Here is an 11,845-nt window from a genome sequence, read left to right as displayed (position 1 = left end):
TGAATTTATTAGTAAATTATGGTGGAAAATAAGTATTTGGTCACCTACACACAAGCAAGATTTCTGGCTCTCACAGACCTGTAACTTCTTCTTTAAGAGGCTCCTCTGTCCTCCACTCGTTACCTGTATTAATGGCACCTGTTTGAACTTGTTATCACTATAAAAGACACCTGTCCACAACCTCAAACAGTCACACTCCAAACTCCACTATGGCCAAGACCAAAGAGCTGTCAAAGGACACCAGAAACAAAATTGTAGACCTGCACCAGGCTGGGAAGACTGAATCTGCAATAGGTAAGCAGCTTGGTTTGCAGAATTTTATTTTTTTATTTTACCTGGCAAGTCACTTAAGAACAAATTCTTTGTTTCAATGACAGCCTAGGAACAGTGGGTTAACTGCCTGTTCAGGGGCAGAATGACAGATTTGTACCTTGTCAGCTCAGGGATTTAAACTTGCAACTTTTCAGTTACTAGTCCAACACTCTAACCACTAGGCTACCCTGCTACCCTGTGGGAACAATTATTAGGAAATGGAAGACATACAAGACCACTGATAATCCCCCTCGATCTGGGGCTCCACGCAAGATCTCACCCCGTGGGGTCAAAATGATCACAAGAACGGTGAGCAAAAATCACAGAACCACACGGGGGGACTTGAATGACCTGCAGAGAGCTGGGACCAAAGTAACAAAGCCTACCATCAGTAACACACTACGCCGCCAAGGACTCAAATCCTGCAGTGCCAGACGTGTACCCCTGCTTAAGCCAGTACATGTACAGGCCTGTCTGATGTTTGCTAGAGAGCATTTGGATGATCCAGAAGAAGATTGGGATAATGTCATATGGTCAGATGAAACCAAAATATAACTTTTTGGTAAAAACTCAACTCGTCGTGTTTGGAGGACAAAGAATGCTGAATTGCATCCAAAGAACACCATACCTACTGTGAAGCATGGGGGTGGAAACCTCCTTCCATCAGCAAGGGCATTGAAGATGAAACATGGCTGGGTCTTTCAGCATGACAATGATCCCAAACACACCGCCCGGGCAACGAAGGAGTGGCTTCGTAAGACTCATTTCAAGGTCCTGGAGTGGCCTAGCCAGTCTCCAGATCTCAACCCCATAGAAAATCTTTGGAGGGAGTTGAAAGTTTGTGTTGCCCAGCAACAGCCCCAAAACACCACTGCTCTAGAGGAGATCTGCATGGAGGAATGGGCCAAAATACCAGCAACAGTGTGTGAAAACCTTGTGAAGACTTGTCATTGCCAACAAAGGGTATATAACAAAGTATTGAGATAAACCTTTGTTATTGACCAAATACTTATTTTCCACCATAATTTGCTAATAAATTCATTAAAAATCCTACAATGTGATTTTCAAGATTTTTTTTCTCATTTTGTCTGTCATAGTTGAAGTGTACCTATGATGAAAATTACAGGCCTCTCTCATCTTTTTAAGTGGGAGAACTTGCACAATTGGTGGCTGACTAAATACTTTTTTGCCCCACTGTATATATATATATATATATATATATATATATATATATATATATATATATATACATACATCTTTAATCGGTATCAGTGTTTTTTTGTCCTCCAATAATCGGTATCGGCGTAGAAAAATCATATTCATTCGACCTCTAGTATTTTAACTTCAGATGAAATAATTATGAGTTTCTGTTATTGTTTCAGGACAGGCTATCCCATGAATTAAATTGAAACAGTAAATGACTCCACCAAGGCAACATACATAAGGGTCAATATGTGTATTATTAGATTTTCATAGCACAACATCAAAAATATATAAAAAGAATAAACCCCAATGAGTCGTGCACAACCCATGTCCAAATTATTTAAAGATTATTAACCCGTTGGAAAAATTAAAGTCCAGAAGCACCTCACGTTGTGATTACTCACTACTTGTAGATATTCCTTCAGCGAAGTATGGCAGTTCCTTGCAGGTTTCCTCACAACATCCACAGCAAGCACCGCTATCAATGCAGACAGTACTCCTTAGCCGTAACTGATATCCCATGGGAACATGAACTCGTTAAGCTTTCCCAACCAATTGTCTCTCGGTGTTACACAATGCTAGGCTAAACTCAAGGCTGTCAAATACCTCCACGATGAGACGGCAGCTTCAGTCTTTACTAAGTCTTAACAAAGTTATAACAACTCTCTTATTAAATTAAATCGGTATTTCCATTCATGTCTTAGTAGGTATGGGTTTTGTTCTCGTTTTGTCATCTTCTTTTATAATTTTCTTCACCAACGGTCCTAATGTAAAACGTCCATCTTTTCTCAACGTCTCTTTCCCTCTTTTTTTCCCCAACCTCCCATTAACCAGGTCCACTCTCCCATTGGACACAGCTTAATTAACAAGCGACCTTATTGGTTAAAACTTTAACTTCAAATCAAACCCAACCATTCACTTACACATTAAATAAATATTTATTCAAAAATAAATGCAGTAACAACATTACAATTTAGGAGCAATTCAATCACCTTTTAAATATAATGCCAACTAATTATAACAAATAAACTCAATATTTGGTTTCAACAAGAATATACTCAATACCTAGTTCAAAATCTATTGTTGGCTAAATCTGGAGAAATTACGGACCATGTAAAAAACTGTTGGTCACTAAATCCGGCTAGAAGGACCAAGTAAAAAGTGGTTGGATGGAATGCCATCACCCGTCTGAGCGGCTGTGAATGCCTTCACCCACTATATACAGTAGCGACCCGCACAGACAGCTGTATGTTATGTGCTAGGCTATTAGTTGGTTGTGTTGTACTTTCCAGTACCCAGTGTTCGCGGGGTCCGACATGCCAATCAACCTGCTATCTGCCAATCACGGATAATTCCTGGAATGTTCTGATGCCGGGCACCCCGGTGGTTGGCGGAGTGACGTGGAGGGGGGTTGGGCAGGGGGATGGAGCATTGGAAGTTAAGGTTTAGCCATTGTTCTTCCTCTTACGTCTGGGCTTCACAAGAGAAGGTTTGTCGGGTATCTTTCATTTATTTGGCGTGGGCTATGGCCAAACAGTAGCCTGTGTAAAGTTGGGTTAATAAACCGTCAATTCATTAACTCAATCCTCTGTCTGGACAATTGTTCCTTTATGATCTAGTCTGGTCATTACAATACTGATAACTGATTGGTTTGGTTCTGTCCAGGTTTCAATGGAAATATGGGCGAGGTCTGTTTATATATTTTTTTGTGGGGGACTTCTGGTTAAGTACTTCTGGCCAGTAGTTCGTAGCTAGCTAGCTAACTAACTCGCATAACTTCCCAAACATGGATTCATGCAAAACAGGCATTTAATGTTCGGTAATGGGATGCCACAATAACTGGCAGAAACAGAAGCTGTTCATGGAGCAGGAAGGTTTTGACCACCAAACTATTTTGAGATTGGAGTGCAGTTGTGCAGCTGTGCACCTTTTGATTTGCACCCACCTCATATGGATGAGTTGTCTCTTCGGCTTTGGCTCAAAGCATTGAACTTGAAGAAACCACCAAACCGACCCTATGTGTGTTCCTATCACTTGGTGGACAAGAGGCCGACTGAAGAGCATCCTTTCCCTGAGAAGTGACTAGCCTAGATGCTCCAGTTAGGCTGGACTCATTACATTTTTAACAATGCTTTTTTCTGATAAAAAAACTAGTTCATTGCATCCACCGTGGAGCCCAGTTTCATAATATTACCATATCCCAGCTTCTTGCCGTAGTTTTTTAATAATAAAAAAAAACAGGCCTTATTTTAGGGCATTTTTCACCCGGCCAGCTCCAGTTCTATGCCCAGCCCATTATTCTACGTCACAATGCCTGCTTCACTATTGTTGGCAATGAGACCTGCCCACGTTGTAACAACAACAAAAAATAGTTCATGGAACTCTGAGGTCGTCCCATTGTTTTCTATAGGGGAAATATACAGTTGAAGTCGGAAGTTTACATATACCTTAGCCAAATACATTTAAACTCAGTTTTTCACAATTCCTGAAATGTTATCCTAGTAAGAATCCCTTCTCTTAGGTCAGTTAGGATCACCACTTTATTTTAAGAATGTGAAATGTCAGAATAATAGTAGAGAGAATGATTTGTTTCAGCTTGTATTTCTTTCATCACATTCCCAGTGGGTCAGAAATTTACATACACTCAATTTTGGTAGCATTGCCTTTAAATTGTTTAACTTGGGTCAAACGTTTCGGGTAGCCTTCCACAAGCTTCTCACAATAAGTTGGGTGAATTTTGGCCCATTCCTCCTGACAGCAAGCAATTCAGGTGTTGATGCACGGTGGCTAGGAAAAACTCCCTAGAAAGGCCAGAACCTTGGAAGAAACCTAGAGAGGAACCAGGCTATGAGGGGTGGCCAGTCCTCTTCTGGCTGTGCCGGGTGGAGATTATAATAGGACATGGCCAAGATGTTCAAATGTTCATAGATGACCAGCAGGGTCAAATAATAATAATCACAGTGGTTGTCGAGGGTGCAACAGGTCAGCACCTCAGGAGTAAATGTCAGTTGGCTTTTCATAGCCGATCATTGAGTATCTCTACCGCTCCTGCCGTCTCTAGAGAGTTGAAAACAGCAGGTCTGGGACAGGGAGCACGTCCAGTGAACAGGTCAGTGTTCCATAGCCACAGGCAGAACAGTTGAAACTGGAGCAGCAGCACAGCCAGGTGGACTGTGGACAGCAAGGAGCGCTCAGTTGCCCGAGATAGAGAAAGAAAGAAAGAGAGAAAGAGAGAAAGAAAGAAAGAAAGAAAGAACGAGAGAATTAGAGAGAGCATACTTAAATTCACACAGGACACCGGATAAGACAGGAGAAATACTCCAGATATAACAGACAAACCATAGCCCCCAGACACATAAACTACTGCAACATAAATACTGGAGGCTGACTCAGTAGAGGTCGGGAGACAATGTGGCCCCATCCAACGATACCCCCGGACAGGGCCAAACAGGCAGGATATAACCCTACCCACTTTGCCAAAGCACAGCCCCCACACCACTAGAGGGATATCTTCAACCACCAACTTACCATCCTGAGACAAGGCCGAGTATAGCCCACAAAGATCTCCGCCACGGCACAACCCAAAGGGGGGCGCCAACCCAGACAGGAAGATCACGTCAGTGACTCAACCCACTCAAGTGACACACCCCTCCTAGGGATGGCATGGAAGAGCACCAGTAAGCAAATTGATATAAAACATCCCCACTAAATGTTTTCAAATGCTCACGAATTTCTACAAAATATGCAAAAATGTATATAAAACATGGCTACTAAGTACGAAATGAGCTCACGAATTGTAAAACGTCCACGTACTGTAATATACATCCACTATACTTTTAGTTTTTATGATGATAGTCCCTGGAGGTCGGGGCCCACAGGGCAGGTGCCCTGCGTGCCCATTCGGTAATCTGGCCCTGATCATCAAGTTAAACCACAGGTATTGTTGTTACACATCCTCACACTTTCTTGGAGGATAAAACTGAGACTGTAGCCAGCTTCCATTTTACCTCATTTTATTGTCCAAAGAGTGTTCCCATAGTCCAGAAGTATTGGATGAAAATCCACAATGTTGGTGCCATACAGGAGCACTGACCAATCTGCCTCCAAAAGAGGACTGCTGGTTTTGAGGATGGTGTGGAGGTCAGTGGTTGAAGATCTGAGCACCTCCTGAGATGGTGAGTATGGTTTCAGTAGACCACTATTGAGCTGGTAGGTCAGATAGGAGCTTCGAAAAGGTAATTTAGTGCTTTGAATGTGGTTCATATTGCCTTATAGTGGAGTTAGGACTTGGACAAGGAGTCAATGCAGTTTAAAGATGCATTTACATCGGGGTTTGGAGGAGGGTGTCAAATTTCTTAGAATGAGTGAAAATATTGGAGTTTGGGGACTGGAGGGGATAATAGTCAAGTTGGGAAATGTGCAAATATTTAGATACAAATTTATCATAAAATTGGGGATTATTCAGATATTCCCGTTGAAAAAGAGAAAAGAGAGAAATATATAATCTTACAGTGTATTAAATTTATCCCATTGGGCCAAAACTGGTTGAATAAATGTTATTTGCACCTCATTTCAACAAAAACAAAAATGACGGTGAATCAACGTGGAAAACACAATTGGATTTTTTTTCACCCAACTTTTAACCAACATTTTTGGTTGATTTCACATTTTGGTTGAGTTCCCAAATTTAAATCAAAACTAGACATTGATCTGATGTCTCTGCCCAGTGGGATTGGATTTCTGTAATCATATCAGCTCATTTGTCACAGTTCTTCTAATCATCCAGAGAGAATGTACCTTTCTTTGAGGTTAACCTTTGAGATGACCTCCCTCAAGGATTCTCACTCTTTCCTCGGAGCGAATTTGTCCCACATTTTAGGAAAGTTGCCATTGGTGGCCATGTTGCTCAAGATATCGAGACCATGATGCCTGTGGACAAAGATATTAATATCATCTTAAACGTGCAACATATGAAATTATTTCTGCTGTCTGTGATTAAAAACAGTACTCAATTGATGGCAACCTGAGAGAAAATAAGACATACATTAATGTAGAATTTGCAAGAGGGTCGGTTTGAGCAATGTACCGCATTACCTGATCTACAAATCATCTCAACAATCTAACAGTTGGGTATTAACCGTTCGTTATTATGAAAATCTAAGCGAATCTGCACAGCGCTTGGCTCAGGCCGACCATTGTGATCAAGTAGGGTTGTCTTCATTAGGCACCAAACAGATGGAAGGAAACTGAATCAGGTACTGACTATTTGGACTCATTTACATTTTTTATTTTTACCCCAATTTCGTGGTATCCAATAGGTAGTTACAATCTTTGCCCATCGCTGCAACTCCCGTAAAGACTCTGGAGAGGCGAAGGTCGAGAGCCGTGCGTCCTCCGAAACACAACCCAGCCAGGCCGCACTGCTTCTTGACACAATGCCTGCTTAACCTGGAAGCCAGCAGCACCAATGTGTCGGAGGAAACACCATACACTTGGTGACCGTGTCAGCGTGCATTGCACCCCACCTACCACAGGAGGTCGCTAGTTGGCGATGGGAGAAGAACATCCCTGCCGGCCAAACATCCCGGCTAAGCTTTTGGCTTTTTAACTTTCAAACCCACATGGGTGCCTGGACTTGGATTGTCCTATGCCACGTAGCACTTATTTGTGTTTATAATTTTGTTATAACATGTTATAATGTTTTCAATTACTATTTCCCTCCAAGAGAACCTGTGGTTGTTTTGGAATACCTCAAATCTGCAATTCAATCCATGACACCCTTTAGCATAGATGCTGTAGACAGACGACAATGTGGCTTTTAAAGTCCATTTCAATTTGTATTCGTGGTAAACGCTGCAGATGTTGACTCAAGACTAAATTACCTTTCAAAGCTGCATTGTCGGCGATCTAGTGCTATAGCGAGCCATGGATTGAATCCCGGCCTTGACTGTTATGTTGTAGCAAGCTACTTTACAGGAGGAACTTCTCACCTGACTTTCTGTGAAGGGTCCACAGCCAGTTTACTGACGGCAATCAAGAAACGGTCAGTGAGGTCTTTCTTCCCCGACAGGAGACAAGCCGTCCCCATGACCTCAGCCAGTCTCTCCAGGTGCTGAGCAGTACAGCTCCTCACCGCAGCGTTACGGTGGCTGAGGAAGAAAAAACAGAGCACATCAGTTACATGTCATAGAGATACATGAGTTAGGAGATGAATGATAATGGATTGTATTGATGAAGTCTCATCGATGGATCAAAATGTTCGGTAAGACTATATTAAGGTCCCTTAATATACCATTTATAAACTGTTTGTAAAGAGTTTACTTACCATTTATGAATCATTATTCCTACATTTGTAAATGTCAATAAGAAATCTATAAATAGTTATTTACACATTTATAAACGCTATTTTAAATTATTTGTTCATGATTTATCAGATAATTAATAAGGTGTTTGATCATAGTATGTTCACAATTTGTAAATGATTAATAATGTACTACTAATGTACTATAAACCAGTTATAAAGGAGTTACTGTCAAGGCATTTGTTAATGGTTGATTAATGGTTTGACTCACCATTTATATACATATTTATAAATGTCACGAATGGTGTATTTATTAATGAGTGCATTTATGAATGTGAGTACATGCACTTACTAATACCTCAGTGCCTCACTAATAGCCCCTAATCTAAAGTGTTCACTATATATACACTTTATAAAGGTTTATAAATGACTTGTTACTCCCCAAAGCTAGCACACATCAGTAGACAGTACCTCTCCACCAATGGCTAAAAATAATCTAAGTAACGCAATGGTAAAATAAGAAGTACACAACACAAGAAAGTATAAGACACAACAAAAATGTTTGATTCCATTCAAATGTGACGTCTAGCGTTGGGGTGAGTTGCTGCCGGAAGTGTTGTGGAATAACCTAGCATGCTGATGAAAAAGGCAGTTAATTAAAAACTAGCAGTATTTCAATCTTCTCAATGTTGAGGCTTCGATAATGGCATAATTCGTGGAAGTCTGGATCTACCCCTTAGTGAGTGTTAATTGACCCCTCTCCCTCTTTACCTCAGCCCACCGACCAGCAGGGCATTCATGACATGGGTAGGGGTGCAGCTCTACACCATGTGACCCAGGGCAAAGTTGGCACCCTGCGGGATGAAGGTGTTGGCCTCGCTGGCTTTGTGGAGCAGCATGCGTGCCGTCCCCTCCACCTCACTGTCCATGGCCCTCTGGAGGTGTACGTACATGTCACCCAGTGTGGCCATGGCAGCACAGGACACTGCAGAGCGCAGGTTCTTCACCTGAATCACAATAACATGCAGAGGACCAGCTATTAATGTTGAGCAGTACACTGTGAAGTCCATGGAGAACAAGAGCACCTCCTCCCAGCTGCCCACTGCACTGAGGCTAGGTAACACGGTCACCACCGATAAATCCATGATTATCGAAAACTTCAATAAGCATTTCTCAACGGCTGGCCATGCCTTCCGCCTGGCTACTCCAACCTCGGCCAACAGCTCCGCCCCCCCCGCAGCTCCTGGCCCAAGCCTCTCCAGGTTCTCCTTTACCCAAATCCAGATAGCAGATGTTCTGAAAGCTGCAAAACCTGGACCCGTACAAATCAGCTGGGCTTGACAATCTGGACCCTCTATTTCTGAAACTATCCGCCGCCATTGTCGCAACCCCTATTACCAGCCTGTTCAACCTCTATTTCATATCGTCTGAGATCCCCAAGGATTGGAAAGCTGCCGCAGTCATCCCCCTCTTCAAAGGGGGAGACACCCTGGACCCAAACTGTTACAGACCTATATCCATCCTGCCCTGCCTATCTAAGGTCTTCGAAAGCCAAGTCAACAAACAGGTCACTGACCATCTCGAATCCCACCGTACCTTCTCCGCTGTGCAATCTGGTTTCCGAGCCGGTCACGGGTGCACCTCAGCCACACTCAAGGTACTAAACGATATCATAACCGCCATCGATAAAAGACAGTACTGTGCAGCCGTCTTCATCGACCTTGCCAAGGCTTTCGACTCTGTCAATCACCACATTCTTATCGGCAGACTCAGTAGCATCGGTTTTTCGGATGACTGCCTTGCCTGGTTCACCAATTACTTTGCAGACAGAGTTCAGTGTGTCAAATCGGAGGGCATGCTGTCCGGTCCTCTGGCAGTCTCTATGGGGGTGCCACAGGGTTCAATTCTCGGGCCGACTCTTTTCTCTGTATATATCAATGATGTTGCTCTTGCTGCGGGCGATTCCCTGATCCACCTCTACGCAGACGACACCATTCTATATACTTTCGGCCCGTCATTGGACACTGTGCTATCTAACCTCCAAACGAGCTTCAATGCCATACAACACTGCTTCCGTGGCCTCCAACTGCTTAAACGCTAGTAAAACCAAATGCATGCTTTTCAACCGATCGCTGCCTGCACCCGCATGCCCGACTAGCATCACCACCCTGGATGGTTCTGACCTTGAATATGTGGACATCTATAAGTACCTAGGTGTCTGGCTAGACTGCAAACTCTCCTTCCAGACTCATATCAAACATCTCCAATCGAAAATCAAATCAAGAGTCGGCTTTCTATTCCGCAACAAAGCCTCCTTCACTCACGCCGCCAAGCTTACCCTAGTAAAACTGACTATCCTACCGATCGACTTCGGCGATGTCATCTACAAAATGGCTTCCAACACTCTACTCAGCAAACTGGATGCAGTCTATCACACTGCCATCTGTTTTGTCACTAAAGCACCTTATACCACCCACCATTGCGACTTGTATGCTCTAGTCGGCTGGCCCTCGCTACATATTCGTCGCCAGACCCACTGGCTCCAGGTCATCTACAAGTCCATGCTAGGTAAAGCTCCGCCTTATCTCAGTTCACTGGTCACGATGGCAACACCCATCCGTAGCACGCGCTCCAGCAGGTGTATCTCACTGATCATCCCTAAAGCCAACACCTCATTTGGCCGCCTTTCGTTCCAGTACTCTGCTGCCTGTGACTGGAACGAATTGCAAAAATCGCAAAAATCGCTATCTGAGCAGCTAACCGATCACTGCAGCTGTACATAGTCTATTGGTAAATAGCCCACCCATTTTCACCTACCTCATCCCCATACTGTTTTTATTTATTTACTTTTCTGCTCTTTTGCACACCAATATCTCTACCTGTACATGACCATATGATCATTTATCACTCCAGTGTTAATCTGCAAAATTGTAATCATTCGCCTACCTCCTCATGCCTTTTGCACACATTGTATATAGACTCCCCCTTTTTTTTCTACTGTGTTATTGACTTGTTAATTGTTTACTCCATGTGTAACTCTGTGTTGTCTGTTCACACTGCTATGCTTTATCTTGGCCAGGTCGCAGTTGCAAATGAGAACTTGTTCTCAACTAGCCTACCTGGTTAAATAAAGGTGAAATAATATATATATATTTTTTTTTAAAGTACAACCCACGAACATCAGAAACATGACACAATAATTTGACTTCTTCTCCAAATGTAGCAGATTTGTGCAGATGAATGAATAGGGCAGTGAATGAATACAGCTACCTCATTTATAATGGCAAGGCAGATATCATGGAGTTTAGGCATCAGTATGTCCATGTGGTTCTGAGCCATCACACGGAGAGAGGTCAAGCCCTCGATCTTCTTCTCCCTGCAATTCAGTGAAAGAAACGTAAGCATTTTACACAACATTTTCCAAAAACATTATCATGATGTTCATCAATTAGGACTTTGGTCTCTTAATTTCAGAAGTTTCTAGGCTCTGTAGCTCAAATCTACATTTCCAAGGACACTACACTGTGCTTCTTTTAGCCTAGCTCCATTGGTCTTGTCTACACTGCTCACCAGTCATCAGAGGCAGAGTGGAGCAGCTTGAAGGTCTTAGTCAGGGCCTGCTCTGGGTTGGACAGGGGCTGCAATCTGGCCTGGTTCTTAATTTGGCCCTTTGGCTCACTGGCTGCCATCTTGTCTATGGGTTGACAGCAGACATCTATCTCTCTATGAACTGTATGTATTTATTTATGTATTTACTCATTTCCATATCTGTTTGTAGCTTTTAACACTAGTTCATTATGATATCATTTTAAATTTAGCACATATATTTTTGGTGCTCTCCCTGCTCAGAAACAGGGTCCAATTAACCTTGAGTAAAGGTTATCTCACTGTGAAACAGGCAAATCAAGTGTGGAAAAATGTATTAGCCCTGGGCTAAAGCCATTTGTGTCCCTTCCCTTCCTACTGTTTTTCTATCACTCTACCTAGCTACACTTCCTGCAGGCTCATCCTGACATGACCCTCCAGCAT

At 42.8% G+C, this 11,845-nt stretch overlaps 1 protein-coding gene across 1 annotated transcript; it reads right to left on the bottom strand.

The window, feature by feature from the left end:
* Positions 1 to 8,622: 8,622 nt before the first annotated feature.
* Positions 8,623 to 11,524, bottom strand: LOC109906637 (TOG array regulator of axonemal microtubules protein 1-like). Its single transcript, XM_031792277.1, has 3 exons — positions 11,387 to 11,524; positions 11,087 to 11,192; positions 8,623 to 8,823 (listed from the first exon to the last, which is right to left on the bottom strand). Exons 1-3 carry the CDS (start codon positions 11,503 to 11,505, stop codon positions 8,638 to 8,640), a joined length of 411 nt encoding a protein of 136 aa, XP_031648137.1. The 5' UTR covers positions 11,506 to 11,524; the 3' UTR covers positions 8,623 to 8,637.
* Between the last annotated feature and the right edge of the window lie 321 nt (positions 11,525 to 11,845).

The sequence above is a fragment of the Oncorhynchus kisutch genome, linkage group LG16 (genome assembly GCF_002021735.2).
Source record: "Oncorhynchus kisutch isolate 150728-3 linkage group LG16, Okis_V2, whole genome shotgun sequence".
Lineage (NCBI taxonomy): Eukaryota > Metazoa > Chordata > Actinopteri > Salmoniformes > Salmonidae > Oncorhynchus > Oncorhynchus kisutch.
The sequence above is the reverse complement of the archived record's forward strand: the minus strand, read 5'-3'. Positions and strand labels throughout refer to the sequence as shown.